The 27091-nt window shown below is 43.8% G+C and overlaps 1 protein-coding gene and 2 long non-coding RNA genes across 7 annotated transcripts in view; 2 read left to right on the plus strand and 1 right to left on the minus strand.

Moving 5' to 3' along the window:
• The window catches only part of LOC119007856, a 198191-nt gene that overhangs the window by 116743 nt on the left and 54357 nt on the right, over positions 1-27091 (plus strand). The gene's annotated exons all lie outside the window — the stretch shown is intronic.
• fstl5 (follistatin-like 5) overlaps positions 1-27091 on the minus strand; it is a 169415-nt gene that overhangs the window by 11993 nt on the left and 130331 nt on the right. For all 5 annotated transcript variants that reach the window (XM_037077779.1, XM_037077778.1, XM_037077780.1 and 2 more), the window contains 6 exons: positions 25260-25421; positions 23584-23718; positions 10598-10624; positions 10256-10374; positions 3747-3896; positions 715-822 (listed from right to left, as the gene is read on the minus strand). In XM_037077779.1, coding sequence (XP_036933674.1) covers positions 715-822; positions 3747-3896; positions 10256-10374; positions 10598-10624; positions 23584-23718; positions 25260-25421 — 701 coding nt within the window. The remainder of the gene's footprint in view (positions 1-714; positions 823-3746; positions 3897-10255; positions 10375-10597; positions 10625-23583; positions 23719-25259; positions 25422-27091) is intronic.
• Positions 16252-22592, plus strand: LOC119007858. Its single transcript, XR_005071253.1, has 3 exons — positions 16252-21038; positions 21184-21992; positions 22104-22592. It is a non-coding gene; the product is annotated as an uncharacterized LOC119007858 (long non-coding RNA).

A 27091-nucleotide genomic window follows, 5' to 3' on the forward strand; every position in this document is an offset into this window, starting at 1 on the left:
GCCTTCAAGTTAAATGTTTATGACGTGACTTTCATATCACGAGGCGGAGGGAGTGGAAGCTCTGGATGTTTGATGAGACCCCAGATTGACAAGAAGTGGGGACGTCTCCAGCCACGTCTGCGTCGATCACAGCAGTTGATTTAAAACAAAACAGGATGTTTTTCCCACCGAGTGGATTTTGTGCCATGCAAACATGCAACACAAGGAAGTTAAGTTAAAGTTTCAACATATCGGTGGTCTGCAGAAACTGCCAACATTTATTCTGACAGTCAGCTTGGTCACGTGATCTAAAGCAGAAACAACTCGATAGTTGATCAGACTGTTTGATTATCAATTCATCTCTTTTCAAGCAAAACTATTTTCTGCTTTTATCTGTTTTCATATGGCTGTTAGATGAGTTTTGCACTGTTGGTCGGGGCAAACGGGCAGTTTGAAGACATTATTTTGGGCTTGTGAACAAAAATACAGCAGTCAATTGATATTCGACCAGAAGTGCATCAGACGTGTGCCATAAAAACACCGGCGCAGCGTCTTTTGCTGAGCCGGGCTCATATCGTGACAGTACTGAACATCTTAGAGCAAAGCTTCCTCAGTCCTCACGTACTTCACCCCTCTGATGTCTTTGTTCTCTGCTCGGCTACATCACACCAGGATGAGTCTCTGCAGGAGAGTAAATAACATTTGAGTGTAATAAACGGTGAACTCTGGACTTACTTGGAGAGTCGGGAAGTTCTTCTCCATGTCTCCCCAGCTGAGCAGCCACACCTGGTCGTGGGATTTGTCATAGTGAAGCTTCACAGGATACGGGTCGGTGCTGACCGTCTGCAGGGGGACAAACAGAACCAGCAGAACCTTCAGAGGCTGCAGGGCTGCAGAACAACAACAACTGAAGGCAATCAGCTCTGCGTCTGAACAGAAGCAGAGCTGATTGCACCGGTAATGCTTTTAAAAAGTTTTCCTGCAGACTAAAGCGTCGTCAGCTGACAGGAGCAAGTCTTCTTTTAACAAGGCAGACCGGAGGTGGGCTTTTTATGTAGAAGGTGTTTGTGGCATTGAGCCGCATTTCAAATCAAGTGGTGACAGACACGATTGCTTTACCACACTGAGGTAATTGCTTTCAGTCTTTATCCGTTTCTTGACACTTGGCGGCAATATTCCAAGTCAGAACAATAGATGAGTCGTATGTGATGGAGGAGCGCTCTTCATGCATTACGTCCACCCGAGTGCAGACAGGCAGCAGCTCAAAGGGAAAAGAGAAAGCACAGGGGAGAGGAAACGCATGCAGCAGCTCCACCCTCAACAGCAGCCGGGAAAAAGCAATCATCTTTTTCGAGAGAATTATTGCAACCCCGAATTCCCACAATCCCTTCTGACTGCAGCTTACTTTCCATGCTATTTGTTTTGCTCCGGAGCCCTAATAGTATTGTTTACCTAGACAAAATATATATTGTTTCATTGAGAGAGCAAACAGCCCCTCAGAGGGTTATTGCAAATAAGATGAGAATATCTGTTGAATCCTAACTAATCTCTGAGCGTGTAGTCATCGGAGGAAACAGGTGTTCGCGTTGTTCTTTTTCTCTTGACTAACAACTTCTTTCTGGCTGAGGAAGATTACCAAGATCCTCCGCCAATATGCTCGCGCTGCTCTCGCGCTGACTGCGGATCTGTCAGAGATGAAGCAAGGAAAACATTACAGCGGCTTCAAACGTTCACCCGTGTGTGCTTTGCAATTAATTGGCTATAACGCACAAAATAGAATCTGCTCATTAAAAAGTCTTCACTGAGTATTTAATTAGTAAGAAATTTGAAAATGAAATTTGCTCATTATTATTACTTCACTCATGTCAATCATATTAATGATTCAATGAAAGAACGGAGGGCAGGGAAACCACAACTTTTGTCTCTTACTGTTCGTGACGGGCTCAGGTGGTTAATTAACAGCTGCTAATATAATGCAACGAAGCTAAACCTCCAGGCGACTGAATAATGAGCTTGTGGCGCCGACCTGCCGACTCGCAGGTCCCTGAGAGGCCGGCGAGCTGCAAACAAACACCACGGTGTCAGAAACATCTGCAGGGATCTGAGCCACCCTGGATTAACCTGACACACCCAAAAACCCACTGACACGGAAGATTGAACTCAACGCTGAGCCACAGAAACAGGCTGAATGTTGTCAGGTAGGAAATGTGGTACTTTCAGAAACTGCCTGGCAAAAATAAATTCCCTCTGGAAAATAAATGGTCCTGCAAGGCAGAGCGCCTGGGGGAATGTCTTTGACACCATCTGTGAGGAAACTGCAGGATTACCATGTTACAGTAGCTATGAATGGTTTCCAGGTGACTGTATCCATGAAGGCGAGTAGCTCAAGGTAGCTCAGTGTGTTGGACTGAACTGCTGCAGACTGTATGAAGGAGGTCAGGTCAGGGGTTAGCAGGTGAAGTGAGGGTGAGAGAATTGATCATATAGCTGAAGTAACAGCTCTCCAGGTTGTGTGGCTGGTAGTGCTGCTGTACCAAGGCCGTGTCAACCTGACGAGTCATGAACAAACCTCCCACACACCTGGAATCACACGCCTGGAAGCATTTTATGGAAGCTGCATTGCTGCAAATTGCTTTACCAAATCTAATAAACTACAACGTAGCAAACATGCAAATAAAATTAACCATAATCAAAAGATTTGAGGTGTGTAATCAGCTTTTGTTAGCTGAGATGTTTGTGAATTTCAGTTTGATTAATTTTTACAACCTGAAAATGAGATGAGCAGCAGCGGATATGAAATGTTGATTAAATGTAATCTGACATATTATAATAACAGGTGGAACCTACTCGCACCTTACTCTTCACAAGATGCGTGATTCTGCAGATGTTCAGAACGAGTCACAATTAATAACCTCATAATATCGGGATGATAGCCATAGAAATTTCACTGGGAAGCAGCAAGATCATTTTTTTATGAAATGATCCAAAGAGTCTTTGTGATGCGAACAGACGGCAACCAGCAGCGATCGCTCAACATCGCTTCTCTTTCTTCTTTTGTACTTCATCGACGCGATGTGTTGGGCTTTCTTTATGTGACAAATGTAAATGAGACACTCTGAAGTCATTTTAACGTTAACCAGTTTGAGCTAATATCATGTTCTGCTGCTGACGTCTGTCAGTTAACCAGGATGTTTCTCTTCTACAACATTTTCTTCTGTTAATGATAAAAGTCTCATTCAGAGTCTCATTCCTGTCAAACATCATCAGACCACAGCGCTCACTCTCGTGTCAGTGAGAATATTTTACGTCCAGTTGCAGCAGAAATACAAACTCGTTCCAAAAAGTCTGGACATGCAGTCGTGTGCTCTCGGATAATTGAGTTTGTGGATGGAGGACGATGTTTTGTATCAGACTGAATCGAAAAGCACGATTTGTTGAAAAAAACGCGTCCTTCAATCAACAACATAAATCATAGAAGAAAACCCATATGAAGTAATGATTTATCGAAGGTTGCGTTCAATCAATGTGGAACGTTTGTGTTTTTCTCCCTGTTGGCTGTTGGACGAAGTGAGCCGGAGAGGAAACTGCCTGCAGCCTTGAAGTTGTTTTGGTTTGGAGGCAGATTTTCAGCTCTGTGAGGAAAAACTTTCAGAAATGCAACTGGAAGCATTATTTAATTTGTTCCTTCTGGGTGTAAACTTGTTAACCCCTCTCACATCACACATGAATGAACATGAACCCAGTTCTCAGCTCAGCCTGAAACCCACCTGGACAGCCTTCTGAGACTGGATGTCAACTATGAGCACTCGATCCAAGGTCGGCTGTGTCGCATAAATAAACTTGTCCTTGATGTTGACCGCCGACGACCACACACACCTCTGAACGTCCTCTCCTGCTGAGGTGGGGCACACCTCCTCCTGGAAGAAACACAAAGCACACACATTCACCGTTAACTAATTGTTTTTCATTTCACAGGGAAATACGTCCCATTAAAAAACAATTATCTTCATCCAGTTGTTATTCTGTGTTGTTTACTACCTGCGCTCTTATCACCTGTGCTGATGTGAGTCGTGTTATCTTGGCAACTGAGATAAATGAGCTGTGCAAGGTCCTGAAAAAATCTCTGTAATCGCTCCTATTTGTCCAAACATAATCCACAGAACAAAGCCTGCAGATGATCTGCGGCTGTTCAGCTTCCAGTCCTGGCAGCTCGCGCCTTCCTGGCCAGCATGAACCTTAACCAGCCGTCTGTCTCGGGAGCTTCCCCCGGCCCCTCCGAGCCTCCAGGCTCTGCCCAGTCATCTGTTCCAAACTGCGTGGGACGATTTAGGGAGCTGCTGGCCAGGAAGGATGAATGAAGGGCTCCGTCGTGGTGGGATGAACTCTTTCTCCCATATTTACAACCGCTGAGGCAGCCCATGACAGGTGCCTTCCCACAGGCCAACTCCTCTCAGTTAGAAGGGCATTAGGTAATGCATGAACTTCATTGAACTCAATCAGGGATGAGGGGGAGCTGCAGCATCACGGACATAATTTATCTCATGTCGACTCCAGCGCCACGCTCACCCTGTCCCCTGTATTTTATCTGCAGAAAAGCAGGTTAATTCTTGGAGGCATGCAGCTCTAAGATCTCATAAAAAGGTCGTTTTCATGAAGCAGAAGGTGAAAACAATGACCATGCTTTTGCATTTTTTTCTCTGTTGTGCTGTATCGTCTTTCATCATCCAGTTGTAGCTCGATCTTTCAGTGTTTCGATCTTGGAAAGTCAGCTTTCTAAAGCCCACAATTCCTGCAGCTGCTGGAGAAATCGTTGAGTCATCGGTATTGAACCCTGTGAAACCCCCTCAGACCCACACGGTGGTCATTTGGTGCTGCAGAGCTGTAAATATCTCACTTACTGCACCTTTAAGAGGTGAGAAAAATCGAACATCTGATGCCCAGCCGAGGGTGTGAATGGAGGCGGCTGCTGTCATCCTTGTGTTTATGTGTTGCATATGTCTGTATGTGTGTGGGTGCAGAGCACGTATGTGAAGCTGACAGCTGCTCAAGACTGCAGATATGTGTTAAGCTTCCCTGTTCTATGTAAATGCCCACACTGTCCTGATACTCTGTGCATACATACTACAAGCCTCACTGCGTAGAGCACTGCTGCACTGGACCCACACCAGAACCAGAACCAACACAATACTGGACTGCGTGTCTTGTAAAAAAGATAAAGAAAGAAAAAACATGGAAGATTTGTGCTGGTTTCACTTGAGAATGTGGATGATGACATTTAAAGAGCTGTGTTGAGAGTTATAAGAGCTCTGGTGTTCCCCGGCGAAGCCGCTGGATGATTTGTAGTGCTAATATACATGACAACATCCGTCGTCTGCTGGAGAGGAACTGCAGAAACAGTGACGGCGACACCCAAAGCCTCAACGAGAGGAACTTTCCAGGAAAGTAGCAGCACGATGACTATCTTCTCCAGCTGATGCTGAAGGTTTAAGAACAAACAGACGACTCAACAGCTGGCTCTGAACCTTCCACACTTACAAACATCACGTTGAAGTACTGATTCACCAAAAGAAACATCACATGCATGTGAGGCTCGCTGTTTCATAAGGTGCAGATCAGTTTAAACCGATCTTCCCCTCGCCTCCCAGAGTCGCCTCTCCTGTGGCACCAACATGTTAATCACAGTTTACAGGAAACATGGAAAAAACTAAGAGCTCAGAAAACGCTTCTGGTGAGAGAAAGTTCAAATGAGCTGTTGATTCTGAACTCGAGTTAAACACAGTCGCAGTCTTACAGACGTGACGGGCTGCCAGCACAGACCTGCAGGAGCCTCTCTGTGTTAGATTATTATATTTCATCATTTCTATTGAAATCATTCTGATTAAAGATTCAACAGCTGCAGTGTTTAAGTTTTACCACCAACTAATGAGCTTGGTCCGACACCGGTCCGACACCGGTCCGACCCGGTTCATATAAGACGCTCACCATCTGTGGAGTGCTGTGCTAACAGAACTGCTCCTACTGCTGCAGCTTCACATTAAAAGCTTTTGACGAGGTGACTTTTATTTTGAAATAGGCTCGTCACAGTGTTTATCAACAGGAAGTCTACAGAGCAGAGGTTCTGTTCTGTTTCCGTCCCTCCTGGAAGACACATCGCATCATGTTTGTCCACATCATATTAAATATCATATCATATCAGATTTAGCATTAACATGGTTATTAAGGGCACAAATGTTCCCTTATGAGCGTATTATTAGAGATTTATTGCGCCGGCTGCGATCAGTCCACTGTGTCGGGCTGTGGTTCTGATTGTTAGCGGTCCATGTGAACGCAGCTCGTGTTTAACAGCATCAATACTTGAGATTCTTCTCTGCTGAACAGGGAGGCAGAATAAAGATGCATCACCTCTGCTACCGTGCACATCAGCGTGTTTTCCCAGCTCCTGTGCATATCACAGTAAAACACTCTGTATGGTAGTTAAGGATAATGGATAGGCTGTGCAATTACCATAAACCGATCAATCAGCGCTCCTCTGCGGTGGAGGAAACGGGAGCGCCCTGCTGGGAGCAGCCTCGTGTGTTCACACAGCGATCTCCCCTGACAGCCCGGATTGATATCCTAATACAAACGCGTCTCTCAGAGGAACGCTGCGCTGATTGCTGTGCATTCATGGCATCGCTTTATGTGTAACAACCGTCCACCAGGCGCCCGGATCCTGGATGAAAAGTGTCCGCTGGAGAACACATGTAAATCTAACAGGTATCCATCAGCAAGCCGCTTTGAATGTTCTGCTGCTCGAAAGCTTGGGAGATAAACGGTGAGTCAGTGGGGGAGGCCGAGGGTAACGAGTCCGCTGAGAGGGGGAACCGGCTCAGACCGCATGTGGTCCAGCAGACCTGGATCTGTTCCTGAGACCTGAAATACCAGCCAAGGGAAGTAACTAAGTACAAATACTCAGGGGACTCTTCAGATATCTGTCCTCACTACTCCTCACATTTTTACAACAGGCTCGTTACTTTAGTCTTACTGTGTCTGAGGAGAACTGTGGATTATTAGTTATTTTCTGATGCTTTGTAAACACAAACTGTTGGTGTTTGACGTCCTGAGAATGAGACTTGAATTACATGAATAAGACATGAGGTGTAGAAAAATCCTTCAGAGGGAAACTTTGAACTTTCAGAGCGTTTACTTTCTTACAGATGTTGAATCTGTTATTCATCTGTCTACTTTTGAGCAGCAGTAGCTGGAAGACGTGTTAACAATATAAAATATATTATTTATATACATGTAATATGACCGGGGTCACACCTACAGCTCTCTCACTAACTCCACTTTGTATTTTACCATCTTTCAGATCAATATTTTAGTTCTACAGCTCACAGCGTTGCTACTCTGCTTCAGTCTGAACATCTTCAGTTTTTCTGATAAACTCACAGTGCCGCCACATATTTCCCTCAGGAGTTAGTGAAGACTAAAAACAGTTAAAAAGGAGTGAATATTGGACTAAAGGACATAAACACAGCTCCAGATGAATGCTAATGCTGCTCTGTGTGTGCTGGGTGTGTAAACAGGCTGTAACAACTTCATAATGTGATTTCCGTGTGTTGATGTCTTTCTGCATGGCTGAAAATACAAAAACAACATAAAAACCATGAATGTCTCAACTCGTCTGCTCAGAGCTTCAACACACTCAACATTTCAACAACTTTTCATACATTATAGATATAAGATGGCCTGTTTTTAATGGCGGTCTGTTAGAATTTATCTTCCTCGTCTGTGTTCTTCGCTGATGTTTAAATGAAAAACAGCATTTTAAGTTTTTCCCAAACCAACATTTAAAATCTGATTCACTTTCATTCGAGCTTTTGTTTCGTGCCATCTGACAAATATAAATCCAGTATTCTCCTCTCCCAGTTCTGATTTGCTCTATTTGACTTTTGGGCTGCTAAATATTTGACTTTCTTCACGACATATTAAAAATCTCTTTAACTTGGAAAAAAGTCTCCCCAGAAATATGGAGATAGAGTTTTCGTCTGGACCACAGGTCATCTGATCGCTGTGTGACATGTAGAAGTGTGGAAATATCCTGATAGAAGATTCATCCTGATGCAAACATGGAAAGTTCTGCTTTAAGTTCGCAGCCTGAACTACATGATTTGTTTTTCAGGCCTCAGCTGGACAATAAAGTTGTAAAATTAGATTCCAGTGTTGATCTGCTGCATCAGTAACATCACTTCTACCTGCTGGGAGATGCTGACAGACATCTGTCATGGTTTTGGTGTTTGGTTTATTTATTTCCTGTTTTATTTTGTAGTTCTACTTCCTGTCTTTGTCCTTTCCCGTCCTTTTCTGTGTGTTATTTCTTAATCATTCCTGTGTTTTCCTTCACTTTCTGTCAGCTCGTCTGTTTTCTCTCCTGTGTTCCCATTTTGTTTCCTGTGGCTTCTGGTTTTTGATTTTTTGGATTTTATACATTTACTGGAAAGCCTGAATGGAAAAGATGCACGCTGAGTGTAAAACCTGAAGCGCTGTCTGTGTCATCCAGTTGTTACGAGTGTGTGTGGCACATTTAGAGAATCCCTCGTATTGAAAACAATACTGACTACTACATGACAGCTGATGATGATGCTGGTTTCAGTCGCTGGCTGAAGAGTGTCACGGGCAGCCGATAATAAATCACACCAGTCACATATTATCACAGTTTGCACGAACTCTGCTCTTCACTTCTGGTGGTTCAGTGTAAAAACAGATGCTTCATTAATGTTTCAGTATTTATAGTTTCATGGGTCAGAATATTCTGAGGTTTCTGATTCATGTGTGGAGGATTCAGAGGATTGCTGTTGAATGCCCCCTTTAAAATTTCTATTTCATTACATTAGAACATCTATAGAGGCGTGAAAGAGAGCGATCAGTCTTCGTTCCACGTCATGTTTCTGGCCACCTGACAAATGTAAGTCCAATATTCACTCTGCTTTTTACTTCTGATTTGCTCTATTTGGCTCTCGGGCTGTTAAATATTTGACTTTCTTCTCGAACTGATTACGACGTTTTCTCTGTGCTGGTTGGTGCGGAGCGGGTCGTGCAGGGAGGTTCTGCTGCAGCTGCAGACGGGCCGGATGAGAGCTGTGTCGCGGGCTGGACCAAAACAATGAGCTGAAAGATGCTGAAATGCCTCTTTGCAGACTGCTGATTATGTTCTGGTGGGTTTCCTCTGTAAGCCAATGTTTGATCCATAGGTAATTTTAAAAGTGAAGTCAGCTGTGACTCTCGAGCAGCATTTTGGTTAAATAAAGAAAAAACAACATCCAGGTAAAGCAGTTAAAAGTCGGTTGTGTGTCTGTGTCCTGTCAGCACTGCAGCTCACGTCATCAGGACGCTGAAGCATCTTTACTGGTGTCGTGTTGACGAGCAGCAAAACTTTCTGTGCACTGTGAAGTTTTATCTCGATATCTTGGACGTTCCTGATTCTTCAGTCAACACTGAAGGATGTGATTGTTTCAGCTGATTATGATGTAGAGGAACACAATGATGGTGAAGATGTCTGGTGGTAAACGTTGTCGGTTCCCCACTTCTCTTGTTTGTCTAACTTCCTGTTTCTCTGCCCACCTTTTTAAAAACAGCATGAACTGCGATTTGTAGAATGAGTAGATAAATATGTTCATTCAGTGCCCAACTGTGTGGTATCGACCTTGTGTAAAACAAAACAGACTTTAAGTGTAACAAACACTTGAGATGAAGATGAAAATTAGATTCTTTCTGTTGTGTGACGCTCCTGTGGTGGAGATGTGGTGTAAAACAATTAGCAGCTTTAATAATTGTACTTTAATATTTTAGGTCATCGTGACATGAATTCATGTCCGTATGTTTTGTGGAATGAGCTTGAGATGATTATGAGCCTTCTTTCCATTTTAACAGCCGCTGAGGTTCATAAACATCAAACTAAACCACACCGCTCCAAGCTGAAATAAAAAGATCGATCATCACAACGTAACCTAACAGCAGGTGACTGCTGCATTCTCTATGTGGTGAGTAACATTGAGGGGGACATTAAAAGCAAAACTGTCAAACAAAATTAACACTTGGGGAAAACACTTTGAAAACCAGCAGATTTTTGCACAGGACCCACAGCAGCACAGAGAGGGATGATGTGTGTCAGCAGTCAGGCCGGTCGTCCTCTCACACAGACGGCTGGGAGAGTCCAGTCCACCTCCGAGTGAGTCGCTCCAAGATGAGTCAGCGCTCAAAAAAAGCTAAATGTTTTCTTCGCCCGACCACTCACCTGCAGAGCCAGCAGCTTCTCACTGGGTTTAATGTGTCGCTGGATCTCACATGCCACAGGCTGAATGACTTTAATACCGTCCTCGTAGAAAACATAGAACATGTTGCCGATGCCGAGACCTGGAGAGGAAGCAGGGAGCAGCTCTGTTACAGTGCAAACCTGGAGCAGCTTATGAGTCTGCAGAGTGAACATTTGCAATAAATAAGCCGACAACATCACTATCTGCTCTCACAGCATCAAATCATTTAATCCTTCTCAGCACAGTTCAGTAACCCTATTACAAAAATTCAATTAACTCAGTTTAATGAATGTTATAGTGAAGCAGCAGCAGTCTAGACGTACCTTCTTCTCGCCACAAAATGTTTGCCACTGTGAGAGAGAAAAGGAGGAAAAGATGGTTGGAAATCAATGAAAGAATCAATGAGGTCCCTTTGTGAGCGTTAACACCCAAACACAAGTCCAATTGAGGCAAACAGGAAGGCAGAACGCATGAAAGTTTTATGGAAACGGTCTCTCTGACACCTAGTGCAACAAATAATCGATAGAGCCCTCTGCTTGGAAATAATTTGATACCAAACACTGGAAAATGGAGTGCAGTCAACAAACTACAGGAGCTGTAAAACAGTTCATGATTTTTGGATGCTGCAACACAGAAAGACCTAAAACACGTCTCAGCTCATCTCATCTCGGTTTAGAAGAAATGTGGGATTTTAATGTTACAGTAACATTTATTTTTCACAGCTACATTTATGAAAACAAATCTGCTCTTTCCTCAGGATACAAATTTGAAACTGAAGAATTTCCCTGACTGGAACAGACTCTGTCCTGAGGTCTGCATGTTCAATAACCTTGTTAAATTACTGTATCGATCATGATTGAACAAACCGCTTCTGACCAACTGAGCTAGCTGTAGAATCCGTCTGTGTAAAGCTAACATAGATTTTAGCCAATTGAAGAAGCTAGCACTTATCTTGTTGGAGAAGCTAACATTAATGTTAGCCTATTGAGGGAAGCTAACACTGATGCTTTCTTGAGTAGCTAATACTGTTTTAGCCTGATGGAGAAGCTAAAATAAAGGTCAGTTTATTGACAAAGTTAACACTTGTATTAGGGCCTTGGAGAAGCTAACTCTGTTAGCATGTAGAAGAAGCTAACACTGGTGTTTGTCCATTGGAGAAGCTCATTTTGTTGTTAGCCTGTTGATGAAGCTGTTAATGTTGGTCTGCTGGGGAAGCTAACACAGAGGTTCGCCCGCTGCAGGGACTAACACTTGTTAGTCTGATGGATACGCTAGCTGTCAGAGAAGCTCACATGCAGGACACAGACGTGAGTTTTTGAAACACTTCTGTAATAGAGGATGAGAATCTTTGATGGTTGACAGTCAGTCACGAGGCCTCAGGCCATCATCCACCAACATGATCATTTTTTGTCTTTCTGTTCGGCTGCCTTTGAGACCCCTGAGTACTCCACATGTTTCAGGCTCAGATGATAATCATAAGTCATTAGGAGGGATTAGCGTGCTCTTCCTTCAGTGGCAAACCCAGTTATGCCTCCTACAACAGGTAATTTCTCATTAAATTCACTTAGCGGTGACTAATGACATGAAATGTGGAATGAAAGCCACAAAACACCCTGAGTGCTTTAATGGGCGACCTAAAACACAGACCAGCTGCTGGGTTTAAAAGCAGCCACTGGGCACTCTCAGACAAAAGATGCCATTACTTAAAATTACATGACTAAAGGATGTAGCAAGGAGAAAATCTGGAGAAATGATGAAGTGGATTTCTATGCAAATATCAGAACAACATGCTGCTCAGTCGTTCTGATCCTCCAACCCAGCGGCAGCACTGCTCTCCTCTCACACCGGCTTTTTATTCGTGACCTTCTCTCTCATTGTTCATCTGTCCCCCGGTCTTCCCTCTCCTTCCACCCCATTTTCCATTTTCAGGCATTTTCAGTCCACAAACCAATCTCCAGCCCAATTCACATCCGATTCTAATCTAGCCTCTATTGCAGTGCTCGTTCCCGCAGCCTCTTGCTCGGGTGGACAGATGCAGAGGAAGAAAAGGAAAAGGAGGGGGAGACGAAGCCAACGAGACGCCGCTGCGCCGTTAGTCAGCCTTAATCTTTCAGAAGTGCTTTGTCAAGTGTTTCCTGTGCACTCTTGCATACCTTTTAGCTCATTAAAAGTTGCACAAAAGGAGTGAGGACTATAGATAGAAGGACACGGAGAGGAGGACAGGAAGGACAAAACAAAAAGGAAAACAATACAATTTATCTGAGATGTGCCAAAAATGGAAAATGGGAAAGAGGAGTTGAGATGAGATCTTGTGTGCCCCGGTCTTTTCCAATAGCCCACAGTATTGATGCTATTCATCACTTGGCAGAAAGACTGTGGCTGTTCTGCGCATACAAGGGGCCCATACATCAACTTCATCATCCATATAACAAAACAAGCTGGCTGCCACTGTAGGCGGTGAGTTCACTCTTTCTGGTCGTAATAACTGTGTTTCCACTGGGCCCCAAACATTGGGAGTGCCACGCTCACCAGCCAGCCTGGACTCTGCCGTTCCTACCCGTCAGCAAGGTTACATAAATTCAATTTGTTTACAAGAGCACGCCACTGCGACAGTGGGCCAAACAGCCTGTGGTGTTCACCATCGCAGCATGGCAGGAGACGGCGGATGCATAATATAGGTGGAGTAATTGGGTCACAGTAGATGGAAATGCAAAATTTAACTCTGCCTTGGGTGTGCAGGGTTTTGCTGCTCTTTCCAGCGATTATCCCAGAAGTTTCTTGGAAACATTGACCCCCGCAGTAAGTTCTGCTTTAATTATAAGCAATGCACGAATACTCCATTACCGACAAACTCTGAGTGTTGGGAAAATGCCGAGCGCCCGCTCACTGCTGCAGGCGGTCACAATGAGGAAGTGGAACAAATGAAAGAGAGAAATATTTTCCCCTTCTTGCTTTTTTCTTCGTCTGCATTGACAGTAAACAAATATCCCTTCAGTGCAGTGATTGATATCAGGGCAGGTACATCATATTTTCTTTACTGCAGCGGCGCCAGAAAATAATGTGGCTGCACCTGCAGAGCACGTCTCAGTCCAGCCGGGCCTGGATCAGGATCCTCAGGACCCCCTGATCTGAGCCAGAACCTGTCAACCTGAAGACCAGCAGAACGTCGTCCTCATCAACACGACCTAGAAACTATCTAAATTCATTACTTTGTGGAGAAAAGAAAGGTGCAATAATGCAGTTGTTCTAATCAGAAGAGGATAATACCTCACGTTTGTTCTACGTGGGCCGGGCTCAGCTGGACAAATATGTTTTGCTCACTTTCATGCACCGACGAGGACCGAGCAGCATGTTTAAGATTCTTGGACAAATGGTTGATTTACAATGACGCCAAAATTACACCACGGTGAAAGAATGGTAGTATTGAATACTGACAGCATGTTGACTGTAAAGTTGGGACACGGCAGCTGGTGTGACTGGATGATCCATCGACTCATGGAGATGTTTTAATCCAGCTGGGAGGCGCAGAGGAGTGAGACCGATCATGTACCTGTCGGTCTTTTCATTAGATTTGTAGATGATTAGAAACATGCTGAGTATCTTCGGATCCTTTAAACAATGGCAGAATAAATATGGATGGTAGGAAATGTAAGATTCACTCTTCAGGGTCGAGACTCGCGGTGAAACGTTTCTCTGCCTCAGCTGTAAAACTGAGTGAAAGAAGGTCGTGAAGTCGTTACAGGGCGATCTGCAAAATGTAGAAGTAGCAGCGAGAAGTTACAACAGGTCGTTTGAAATGATAAGATCATTTCATGTCTAATTCAAAGTGAACACCAGCTGGTGGTGAATACTAATGAAAGCACTTCTCACCTGGTGATCCCACGTCTCAGCAGGACAACTCAGCTCTCATAGTTCTCACCGTTAGTTCTTAATTCTTCAACCAGATTTTTTTTTCATGTTGCTTTGAGCAACTCTGTGCTGCATTTATTCATCGTCCCCTAAAGACTGAGGCTAACTTCAACAACAAGTTCCCAGCAGGATATTTACATCCAGCTGCTGCAGACTGAGAGCTGGAAGCCTGTCGAGGACTGAAGGCTGTGTCATCTCTTTAAGAGGAGAAGTATGCAAAAGACTTAATCCTCAGAGCAAAAGCTTAAAGTGTGAAGCTTGAAAATAAATGTTAGAATAAAAGTGTTTGTACTGATCGGAAACAAGAAGTGCGATGCAGACGTGTTGAGATTAATATCTCTGTACTGAATATGAACCAGCTCAGCTGATGGATTCTTATTGGAATGCTTCTTCAGATTTATACCAGCTTGTAAAGTCACTTCAGGGCTGTGACCTCTTCAGTTTTACATATTCTGTTCAGTCTAAAGTAAAAGAAACCACTTACATTGATCAGTTACGCGTTGTTTTACGTTGGTGTGTTTGCTTTGTCCTCTCTGCTGTTTGTGTTTAAAAAGATCAGTGTCATTAATCTTTTAGTGGATGCATCATCACAGATACTCATAAGCTGTCATGTGGCACCAAGCCTTAAAGGCGTTTAACTTTCCACTGGATTTATAATGTTCATTTCAGAAAGCCTTTAGCATGAAACCCAGTCGACAGGCAGCTGCTGGTGCTGGAGAGCGTCGGCGCCTGGTTAGAGCTCCTTGTTGCTGACAGCGTGTCCAACACTGTGTGAAAGCCCGCTGTGATGGGAGGGATGCCGCTGATGGAAACATGGATGCTGTTTTGGCACGAGCTGATCTGCTCTATTCAGAGGATCCGCAGCAGACAGCTCGGCACGCCGCGCAGAATAAAACTGCTCTGCGGAGACTTTGGTGTGGAGCCGCGGTTCTCATCCGTGTGCCATCGAGGCCCGCGAGATTTCAGAGCTTTGTTCCATCCAATCGCTTCACCGGCAGGTTTTACTGATTACACTCAGATCTGAATCTGTCAAATCAACAGCGCTGGAGCAAACGTGTAACAACCGTTAGATGTCAAGAAATGTTGAGAAAGACTGAAAGAGTTCGGCTCATGACGACAGCGGAGTGTGTAGAGGGTGTTTAGTAAAGAGAGTGCAGGACGGCTGAGTGTGTGAAGTGTACATGATAGAAAGGTAAAAACAGGAACTGAGGGGAAGTGATGAAGTAATCAATGATAGTGATCAACAGGTATCTGCCGTGTGTGGATACAGCAGGTGAAATGATCTCAGCGACTGACTGAGCGAAGATGTTTTTTTGCTGTGCAACATTCAGAACTCAGTTTGCAGCCCACTGAGTTTTAGGACTGGCTGTTCCTGCCGAGGCTTGTGAAGGTCACACATTACTTTACAGAGAGTCATGAGGCACTGAAGCATCGAGCCAAGAAAACAGAATATGAAGCCGACTGCAGTAAAGTGTAGATAGTGGAGTCCTGAGCAGAGATATGAAGCAGGAATGTACGCGAGCGGTTTGACCGACAGCGTCCTCGCTCGTCCACGTGATCCTCACCTCCTCAGACAGCATGTTGTTTCTGCTCCACAGTCAAAGATAAGTGATGGTGACTTAACATTTGAGTCATAACTGTTTACTTGAAGATGAAGTTTGATGAAGACGTCTGTCCTTCCACTGCATCTCTTTTAGTTTCGCTTTCTTTTGTTTCTTTCTTGTGGATTCAGACGGACTGACATCAAACACAAATCAAATCAAAGGAAGAGTCTGACTGAGACACGTTACGGAGAAAACTTCATCACACACAACCGAACAACACGTGTTACATGAACGATTTCCTGTCTGTTAGTTTACGTACCTGTTCTAATAATACATACAGTAACAGGATGAGTTCATCCAGACGTTTGAATTCAATCATCTACTGAAACTCACTCTGATGGAAAGTCGGCTGAAGTTTCGTCGTCTATGAAACTTTTCTGGAGATAAACAGCAAAACAGCGTCGCAGCATTTTCCTAAACATCTTCTTCATCTATCTTGTTTCAGGGAACACTGTCCTGACCTTTGTGGACAAGGAAGCTTTCCGGTAACTAAACTAATCTTCCCCTTTTCTATCCTTCCACAGACTGGTATTCTCTGCTGGATTTCATCCTCCTGCTCTCTTCCACTAAAGTCATGTTTACTGTGAATGCTGTATATGTAACCTGACTCTGGAGGTCACATCACTGTGAGCAGGGTGTAACCTTTGCTAACCAGTCAGCTGTGAGGCTGAAGCCATTAATTAGCTGTACAAAGTGATGAAACTGTCAAATGTAAGAGATGAAAACATTCTTATCAGAGTCTTAATTATAAGAAAGAGTCCAACAGTAGCTGTAAGTGCAGATAACACACCAGTGCTGCAGCCATGTTGTGTCCTCTATGCTGATTACCTTTCTAATGAGGACCAATTAGGAAAGAAATGGCCGTACAGTGAAACCTCCGTCTTCATATAAACTAATCACGACTCGCTCCTTTATCGAAGAGCTTACATTGACTTAGTTCAGTCACAAAGACAACAGACAGAGAAGAAGAACAGTGTGAGAAGGTCTTCCTCACATCAGTCACTGATACATGCGAGTGGCACTGAGGACGATGCCGATGATTCTGTAATTATTATCCTGTTATTTGATCCAGGAGGGCCCTTCAGATAAAGAGGGCAGAGGGGAATCTACTCGAGCTGGTGGATCCGCTGTACGCTGCTCCGCGGGTCCCTGAGATGAGGCATGAAGTGCAGCATAATGTAGAGACGTGAAGTGGAGACGCTAACGCAACAAACGCTCGTCGTGAGCCTCTGACATTGCAGAAATAATTGGCACATTGTGAAGGGCAGATATTTATGGCTGTTTAGCAGCAGCCTGTCAGACGGGCGACACTGTGTGTTGGAGGCGTCTCAGAACAGTGACGGCTCAGGTTTCCCCAAACAAAGACGCGCTCGACTACATTTAGGAGAAAAACAATTCACTTTAATGCCGCGCCTGTGAAGAGAAGGTCTCGACCTTCAAGCTCCGCTGGTGAATTCATCTGAAGAGTATCATTCATGCCCCGCTCATGAAATCATGTTTTCAGTTCATCTCCTGGTTAATACCTTATTCAGCCCTCTGACAACAGGCTTCGTTAGTTATTCAGCGCTCTTACTCCAGCGTCTGAATGAGAAGCCCGGGGCAGGTCATAAACAAAATGCTTTCACAGAATGAGATCATTACTTCTCCAGAAAGTCAGATTTCTAAAACATTTCCAAGTATAATCACGACTTGTCATTTGAATTTGTGTCTGTTTCAAATCAGTGGGATTAGATCAAGAGGAGTGTGGCGCCGCGACGTGCCCACCAGCATCTCAACTTCTGTGCACAACTCCTGCTTCAAAGAGTTCTCCATTTTGCTACTTAAAGGCAAACGCCACCCATTTTAATAATGTGCATATCTTTGCCGTGAGCCTGAAGACAATTAAATCAGCACTTGTGAACATCTAATGCTTATTCCAAGAGCTGGAAAAACCAGGAGGACGGAGGGAACGTTCCAAACTGTGACAGAGGGAAGTCGTTAAAGCTTTTTTTAGACATCATATCTTCATTGTGTCTTGTCGTGTGATGATTATATGCAAATGGTTTCATGATCCTTTTCATGATGCTGGGTTCAAGTCAAGTTATAGCACATTTAAAACAGCTTGAGTTGAACAAAGTGCTTTCAAACGAAGGCAAAAGAAGATCAACACAGCAGACAGTAAGAAGGAACTGCGGTCTGACAGGAACCCTGAGCTCTGAGTTTCACTGCAGTCCTCCAGTTCTGAAGAAAAGATCAGTCCTGCATCGTGAACGTGAGCTGTGCTGAGAACCTCCACACACATGATGTCGTCACACTGTGCAATCAGTAGTCACTTCAGAGTGACACGCGAAAGCAAAAAAGTAGTTCTCAGAGATTTGTCTTCAGACGCTAAAACTTGTACAGTTTGTTCGTCATGATTTGATCCGGAGATGTTGGTTCTGTCGTGGTGAAGGTCAGAGTTCCATTAGCCGCATTTCTCCCATCTCATTCTGTCCATGTCGCGTCTCCCTGAAGCCAGGATGTCAAAACAGATGCTGATCCATAGACGGGTCTTAACTGGGCCAATGACTTTAGAGAGCTTCTCCGGCCAGAACATGGTGCCATCTGGAGCTAATCTGGTTTCACACTCTAGTTGTACTCCAGCCTGTGGGCCCGAGCGAGGAGTCTGACATGAATGTGATTAATGTGAAGCTGCACACATGTTCTAAATTCATGATTTTTTGACAACATTTCTCACAGTCGTGCTCAAAAACTGTAACAAACGGCTGAAATGAAAACACAGGTGAATATCTGCCACCGCTCAGTGTTGAGGCACGACACTGAAGACGTCGTTCTGGACTGAAAAAGAAAAACACTTGAGAGTATGAAGATGTTCAGCGCTGTGTGATCGTTGTGCTGCTGCCACTGAAAACCTGAGTGCTGAATGAATTAGACGAGCAGATTCACGAGTGTGACCTCGAGTGGAAGCAGTCTGACTCATTATGTTTCACTGCTCAGGTTGTTCTGACGAAGAAGATGTTGCATAGCGAGAAACATTCATGTGACATCCATTAAAATCCTCTTGTAACGCTGGTTGAAAACATGCGAGCAGATGAACTTTGTGTCTCTGTGCTCGTCTCTGTTCGCGTTGCGTCTCATCTGTATTTATGTGTTTCTGGTCTTTGACACGTCGGCTTCTGTTTGTCTGGCTGACAGAAACGACTCTCATGTTTTTGTGTTTGATGAATGTCGGTGTGAAGATCTCGAGGTTTTCATGTGTGACACATTCTAGTCTAAAAGATTTGAAACTGTTAAAATAAGTGTATAGGAAAGTTTAGAACAATTTTTGCATTAATTATTACATTTTGTAAAAAGTTTTTCTAAGTCTGTCTGGGTTAAACAGATGACTTCAGTGAGTGTCGACCGGGCTGCTTCTCACAGCAGGTGTGTGCACATTCAACAACCTCAGCTGAATGAACAGCTCTGCATTAATTGCAGGATAATCTGTTTACACTTAACTAAATGTATAAAGTGTCCGCTGGTGTTATATTTTTAATATTTGCTGTAACAGCTGCTTGTTACATATATTTATATCCTCTGACAGGGAAATAATCCGTCAGGTAAAAACAGCTTCTGTGTGCAAAGTCGCTTCTGCTGGATGAAGTTTGCTGTGTTAACACTGAGCAACACACACACACACACACACACACACACACACACACACACACACACACACACACACACACACAGCTCAGCCTGCTCGCTGCTCTGCTCTGGTTTAATGTATCGACGGCAGCTGGCAGCTCTCCGAGAGAATATCACCCAGCCTCCCCCTTATTTTAGAGCCCAATAAGAATATCTGTCCATCTCCGGTGGCTAATCGAATGCCAAGATAATGCAAATGACAGGAGAGGGTCAGAACTCCAACCTGCAGCCTTCTCGCTGACTTAATGAGTTTTATCTTTGTTTGTTTCTCCGGCTGACACGAGCAGCAGCTCAGCCACCAACACCGCTCTGCTTCTCTTCAGATTCAGTGTGTAGAAAATCTTTATCTGACCCTGTGATTAAATATTTACCTCACGATTATTGATAAGTGTGTAACTGTTTCACACACTGAAGAAAAGTCAAAGTTGTTTGAACACTGGAGAGTTCAGACTCTGAGTGGACATGATTTAAAGATAGTATAACATCTGCTTTCTTTGTCAGACGTCTCACTGCCGCCATTTTGAGACCAGAATTAATGTGTATGTGCAGGATTTTTCTTAAATGCAGCTAAACTCTCTACAAATATGTGATGAAGTCATTGACAGCAGGTGAATCTGACTTCCTGTTGTCAGGAACAGGAAGCAGCAGATCATATTCATCATCTGACAACGTTCAAAAGACATGAAACTTGTTTTATGAAGTCTTGATTGTTAACATTCTCATGAGGGAAGTCAGTTTTGATTCACTTTGCTTTTGAAGAAGCTGACGGCCATTAACCGTTAACTAACTAACTGGTTAATTATAGAGGGGAAAAAAATCTAAAAATGAACAAAATATAACAAGCGTTGCCTTTAATCTGCTGCTCAGACTCCTGTAGTGAAGCTGTAACACAGTGTGTCTGTGTGTAATTAACCAATAGAACAACATTCTCCACGGTTAATACTTTGACTCGACTCTTTCTGACTAATAAACTAATTAAACTCGTAAAGCAGGACAGTCTCACATCCTTCTTTGTTTGTCCTGTGATGTGAATAAGACAGAAACATTTCTGCCTCTGGCTTAAAGAGTCACTGAGTTCATCCTGTGTGATCGTTCTCAAACTGGAGGTAAACAAAGTGAAACTTCCTGAGAACAGATCACAGGTACTCACACTGTGACTGATGTCAGATCCAACACCAATTAACAGGATAGTTTCTTTCAGCTGCTGAAGAGAGCTGATAATACAGCTTTTCTGTCTGATACGTAGGATAACAAAGAAACAGGACACGACTAACAGATCTCCACTAAATCAACTGTGATCAAAGCTGCATCACTACAAAATGATATTGATTGTTTTCATCAATATCAAAGGTTGACAGTCACCACGGCAACGTGATGCACAGAGACGAACTGCAGTGACACAAAGAAACGATGGCTGACATGAACATGATGTGACGATGAAGTAAACAGGCCATTAAAGGTCTCATATTATGACACGTTTTCTCTGCTCTCCACCTGTCTGAGCATCGTCTCTCTGAGAGGGCGAGCAGCAGGACAGTCGGCCTGGAGGATTTCATGTGACTGTGAAGCCCACTGAGGCAACGTGATGGTGATTTAAACAACTAATGTGATGTTAAAAGGCCTGAGACATTCATACTTTTATTAATGTCGACATGTCCACCCATGAAAAAAGATCAAAAGTCATGAGTGAACTTCTCTCTCTGACACGTGTTGTCGTGTGTTTGCCTCTGAAGGCCGTGAGAAGATGAACCTGCATGAACCTGCATGAACCTGCACACCTGCCGCTCTCTGCTGGCGCCGGCCTACGTGGAGAGTTTGTCGAGAAGCTCAACTAATAAAACTAAAAAACGAAACAAAAAGATGATTTGATTTAATATCCGCCCACATATTGAGTCAGCTATAACAATTTAGGTGTTATTGCATATAAGAGTGCTTGAAAACTAGTTAAGAAAGTGAAGCAGAGAAGATGAAAATCATCTGCAGCTGAAAATATTCCAACAAACACAAGTGAGAAAATATCAAGCTGCAATTTTAGAAATCAGAAAATTGTAATGTAATGATTGTAATGATTAATTATTCAATACAATCAGCCGAGATTATTTTTATTGACAGTTTTGCTAAAGTTCAGACATAATCAGAAGATTCATTTACTATAAATGTAAAACATGGTGAAGGATCAGCAGCTTTGTGTCACATTTATCTTTATAATGTCTGAATTTCTGACATTTTAAAGGTCAAAACATTTGGTTTACTTTACAATCACTGGCAGCTTAATCAATAATCAAAAAGATTTACTGGCAGTTGTTATGAGTAGAGTAACACAAGCCTCATCCTTCAGACTTTTCAGGGACATGTGGCAACATTTCTAAGTAATTATTCAGTTATACTGTGAGTTAAAACTCCTCAACTGTAGAAATTCCTCTAAGAAACAGTTGTGAGCTGAGTGACGTGTCAGGATGTGTTTCAGGAGCAGAGGTGACGTCTCTGCAGCCTTTATCAGCCTGAGGTTGACAGAGAAGAAGATGTATAGTCAACTTCTCACGTACGTACTATCTGAATAAAAGTGGTATTCTCACAGGAAAACTGGAGTGGGTCAAGTATATTCATGCCAGACTACGACGGCGTAGTAAAGTCTGCTTTCTTTTCTCTGCAGTTTATAATGTGGCCACGTCTGGCTGTCTGCTGACATCCCTTTGAACTGTTGTCCTGTGGGGCTTCTCACTCTAAAAATGTCTGCAGTATCCAACTCCAAGTAGCATTTTTGCCGGCAGTGGAGCTTCAAAAGCTTGAAAGCACACAAGTGACTCCTGACCTCGCCAGGCATGATCCTCTGATGCATGACAGGCTGGGTGGAGGAAGTGTCGCACCGCGGAGAGGACATCGAAACGAGTCGGGTCCAGCGGAGCTGTGGGACAGTTACGCCAGTCACGTGACTCGACTGCAGAGTAGCTCAGTGTGCTGTTTGAGAAATCTAATTACCCCACAGGAAGATACAACAAACTACCAACTGGTCTTGAACCCCAAAGACAGATTCTGACATTTGTGAGAAGGTCAAAGTTAATTACCGTGTGAGACTCTGTTCACATGGAGGGTACAAGCAAGACTGCTATGCTTCTAAATTTGAATAAAAAGGTTACTCGTGTCACGAGTCGATGTTACACAGCTGCGTATCGACAGGTGACGACTAATGTCAAATATCACCTTAATCAATTAGTACGCGTGCCCAAAATCACTGATGTGGAGCACGAAAGAGGGAACGTTTGGAGATCAGAGCATCAAATGATTCGTCTGTTCATCAACTGAAAGATAGTTACTGACAATAATGTTGACAATCGATAAAAGTTTGAATGACTTCATTTCATAAATAAACGTCTCTTTTAAATGCCACTCTCATATTCGGCCACAAGCAAAATGGCCGTCATGTTGACATGACAGTTACTCTTTACTGCTGTAGGTTTGTGCTTTGTGCTAACTGGGTTAGCTGCTGAGCAAGTCTGCTGCCACAGGTCTGTTCTTGGCATCGGGGGCAGAGTGCTTTGTGCTACTTCGTTAGCGGCTAAACGACAGTCGGCTGGTTCTTTGACAGGTGAAGCTGCTGAACAGCAGGCTAATCAAATCAAACCCAACCACCTCATGTCTCTGTCACGAGTTAGAAACACTGAACATTACCGCCATGAACATGAACAATCAACATGGCTGTTAGCACTCAGCGCTGTCCAGCTGCTAAGCTAGCACCGGCTGCACTTTCTCTGCTGTTCTTGTTCAACGACAAAATAGTTTTAGCAATATTACTAACGGGCCGAATGAGACTATTGGACTGTTGGAGGCCTGTGACAACATCCTTTTGTTTGACAATTTCAGCACTGATGAAAATGATTCCTCTCCCATCTAAACTGAGGTAAGATACGAGAGACAGAAGAGACTTTCTGAGTGGACGGAAAAGTGCATGAACAATTGTTCTGCTTCCAAACCAGGAGATGTGGAGGGTAAAGATAGTATCACATTATTTCCCTGGCAGAGGCTCCATCATCGTATCACAGGATATAAACTATTAAGACTATAGAGGATGAATTATTAAGAGCTCCATTATCTCCTGAATAAAAACAGAGACAGACATCATGACTTATACATACAAGTTTTCCGTGCAGAGTCCTCCACAAAGAGCGAAGAGATGTCCTCGTCCACGCCAGCCTCATTTTTGGCGATGCAGGTGTAGGCGCCGGTGTCTTCAAAGTGCACGTTGCTGATGTGAACCTCGCTTCCATTAGCTTTGAGGAACAACAGAGAGAACAGGGGGGAAAAAAAAGAAGAAGTTTGCTTCCAGAAAGAGATGAAAGGCGACTTCCTCTCTATCATCCTGTGCTACCATTACTCTGTGACACAACAGCTCTCTAATATGTGAGGAAGGAAGGTGAGAGGTTTGTTTCGAGGAGAAATCCAAAACGTGGGAGTTCAAAGTCAGAATGTGGCACAAGTCTGCCACCACACAACACCGGGACGTTTCTGTGAGCAGCCTCAGAGGAAAAGCATTTTACAGTTTATTGAATGAAGCTTTTAAAACAGAAACTGATCCTGCGGCTACACAATAAACCTCATTATCAAATGACATCACATAATGAGCCCTTTGATGACCTAAATTTACTCATTTTGCAATTTTACGTCAACCATGAAAATACCTCCCATGATGAATTCTGGGCACGATAACTGGTTTCAGAAGTGTTCTGGTTTACATTTGTAGTCCGAGAAGTATTGACCAATCATGTTTGAGCTGGCTTTGGTTGCATGCAGGCAAACGATGCATTAAAATTAGGTGCAATGCACTGGCCGGCTATTGTCCGATGTCAGTTTAGCCTTTTAAAAATGGATCTGCATTCATACGCCATTATTTGTCTCTAGAAATGAGTCAAAATGTCCCCTGGTTGCTCGTTAGACTGCAGTGACTGAGCAGCGCACAGAGCAGAAAGTCAGGGACGTTATAAGAGAGATTTGTTTAGAAGAGAGCAGCTGTATGACACATATCTCACCTCTTCCCTCAAAAGTTTATTACAGCCAACCCAAAAACATATCAGCCGATCATGTTGTTGAACTCACTCTTGCACTCGAGTTGAGACTCATGACTGTTGACGCGGCTGCAGACTAATATGAGGCCGACAAGACTTGATTTGACTGGTGATTCTAAACATGCAGGTTTATGTCACAGTGACCACTGAAAGTGAAGTTGGACTCTCTTTGTATTCATTTAGTCCGGGCCCCGGGTCTTTGTTGCCCCTAATAACAGCTTGACGTTGCCAACATGGCTGCCAAGACTTGCCTGAAAAGTCAGGAAATCTATTATTCATCATCCAGATATCTGCTGTCTTCACTGAAGCCTTGAAACTCTGGCGGTTGCCTCCAGAGGCTAAATCCTGTCAGACGATAGCCAATAGATTATCAGATTGCCAAAAATAAAGAAATGACATCTAATCTGATCTTCAACCAATCAGTCGCGCTGGCATCTGTCACTGCTCATGATGTCATCGAGCCAGACAGACGTCGATGAGGAAATGCTTACAAAACAATGTTACTGCTGTACTTCACTGTTGTTGCAGGATATCTTGAATAATATCCGTGTAGGTTCATTATTATCAGCAGTGGCACTATTAGTGAGATTGATAGTAGTTATGGTCATATAGCAATAACAGTGACATTCATTTCAGTGGTCGTTACAGCGACTGTAGCAGTAGAAGTGTTTCTAACTGCTGTCAGTAAAAACAGCAGCAGGAATAAACAGACAGGAGGGTTGAACTCCTGGAGGGTCGGCCTTCTTTACCTTGCAGGGTGAGCTGCTTGGACAGCTTGGTGGTGATGTCCATGCCGTTCTTCAGCCAGGCCAGCTGGGGGCTGGGGATGCCCTCAGCGTGGCAGCGCAGGCTGGCAGTGACGCCCGGCTCCCTGGCTTGGCTCTCTGGGTACACTCGGATAACAGGAGGAACTGAAAGAAGGTGAAGAAGAGGAGGAGGCGATAGTTGAGATGGAGAAGTGAATAAATGTTATTTATGTTCTATTATTACCACTTGAGGAGCGAGGCAACATTATTGAAAGAGAAGTTTCAGAGAAGAAGCCCTGAACTTATGGTTTGGCTAAAGAAAACACTATCAATAAGATCGAGTGTGTATTCAGCATCACTGAATGCCTTTAGATAAGGTTAACGTGCTCTGTGAAGCCAAACAAATCAGATAGATAAATAACGGAGAGCTCTCCGTTCGGACATTATGGATTTCGCTTGGTTGCTATTGATTTTATGTAACCTTTTGTCAGGAGGGAGATGAGGGAATAGAAGCAGAGAAAACAAAATGTGCAAAGAGAGAAAAGGCAAAAACTAAATGTCGCTCTAATCTGCGAACCGTTCCAGAAGCTGACTTCACACACTGTGTCCCTGTCATGTGGACGTCCCACTTCTTTACCTAACCCTGAGGCACCAACAAACACGATTGTCCCACATGCCGTACTTCCAAGAACCCTAAATCAACATGAATCAATAAAACATACAAATACAGTAATAATATGCATTTATGCATCAGCTGAGAGTGAGCCACAAGTTTTGCTCTCCACCCGAGGGCTAACTTGTTACAGTCTTGCTCCACAAAACATGGAAAATATCAAAAGAATGAATTTGAATAATCCTTTAAAGGGAGAAGTCGTCTGTGAATGGCATAACAATGATAAAACCTTTCAAAGGGATAGCTGTGAATCTGAGGAGACTCTCCACAGACGTGTTGACTGGAACTTGGACAGTGGCAGTCGACTGTTTACAGAGCGACCATAAAAAAAGCAGCATGACTCATTCCACAACAGCCTGTCACATATTCGGATGACAGCCTGGCAGCAGTTTAAGTAGGAACATCAAATTTTGCTATCTTGCCATCTTGTTTTGAGCAATCCCTCGCAGCCTCTGTGGCCCAAATCAGTGTCCTCTTTTTTCTTCTTTCTGAAACACACTTCAGAGACACGAGTGCAGGATGGAAGCGAGAGTCTTGGCAAAAGGGAAGAAGGCAGACGTGCTGCGGAGACCATTTCCTGTGGGCACTGGGTTAGAGGAAGTCTTTACTCAGCCAGGTGAGTGAAAGGACTGAGGATTGTTGCCTGGGCCATCTGGTAAGCAGGGCACTCCCTGGCTGGAGCTCACGTCAACATGAATGCCAACACGCCATCCGCAGCGGGCCGAGGAGGGCTCTCACAGCACCCGGGTTACTTTGGCAGTTACAGTCGCAGAGACACTCCAGTGCGCCGATGCCTCTCTGCAGTATCACAAGGTTGACTGAATAGAACCCACCGAGACAAATGATTTTGTCTTTTGAGTGAAGATTATCACTCACACTTAATATCCTCACACGTGCGCACACAAGCATACAAGCACTCTGGCCCGGTTCTGTGTGCTCCAGTTCCTTCTCTGGGTTTTATTACCCGTGAGTCGCCTGGAAGTCACTGTGTGTTCATTCCAACTGATGTTTGAATCAACAGCTGCTTCTGTACACACACACACACACACACACACACACACACACACACACACACACACACACACACACACACACACACACACACACACACACACACATGTATCTGCACTGTGTGACATCACACCAAACTACAGATTTCTGT

This window comes from Acanthopagrus latus, chromosome 18 (assembly GCF_904848185.1).
Source record: "Acanthopagrus latus isolate v.2019 chromosome 18, fAcaLat1.1, whole genome shotgun sequence".
In the NCBI taxonomy this organism is placed as follows: domain Eukaryota; kingdom Metazoa; phylum Chordata; class Actinopteri; order Spariformes; family Sparidae; genus Acanthopagrus; species Acanthopagrus latus.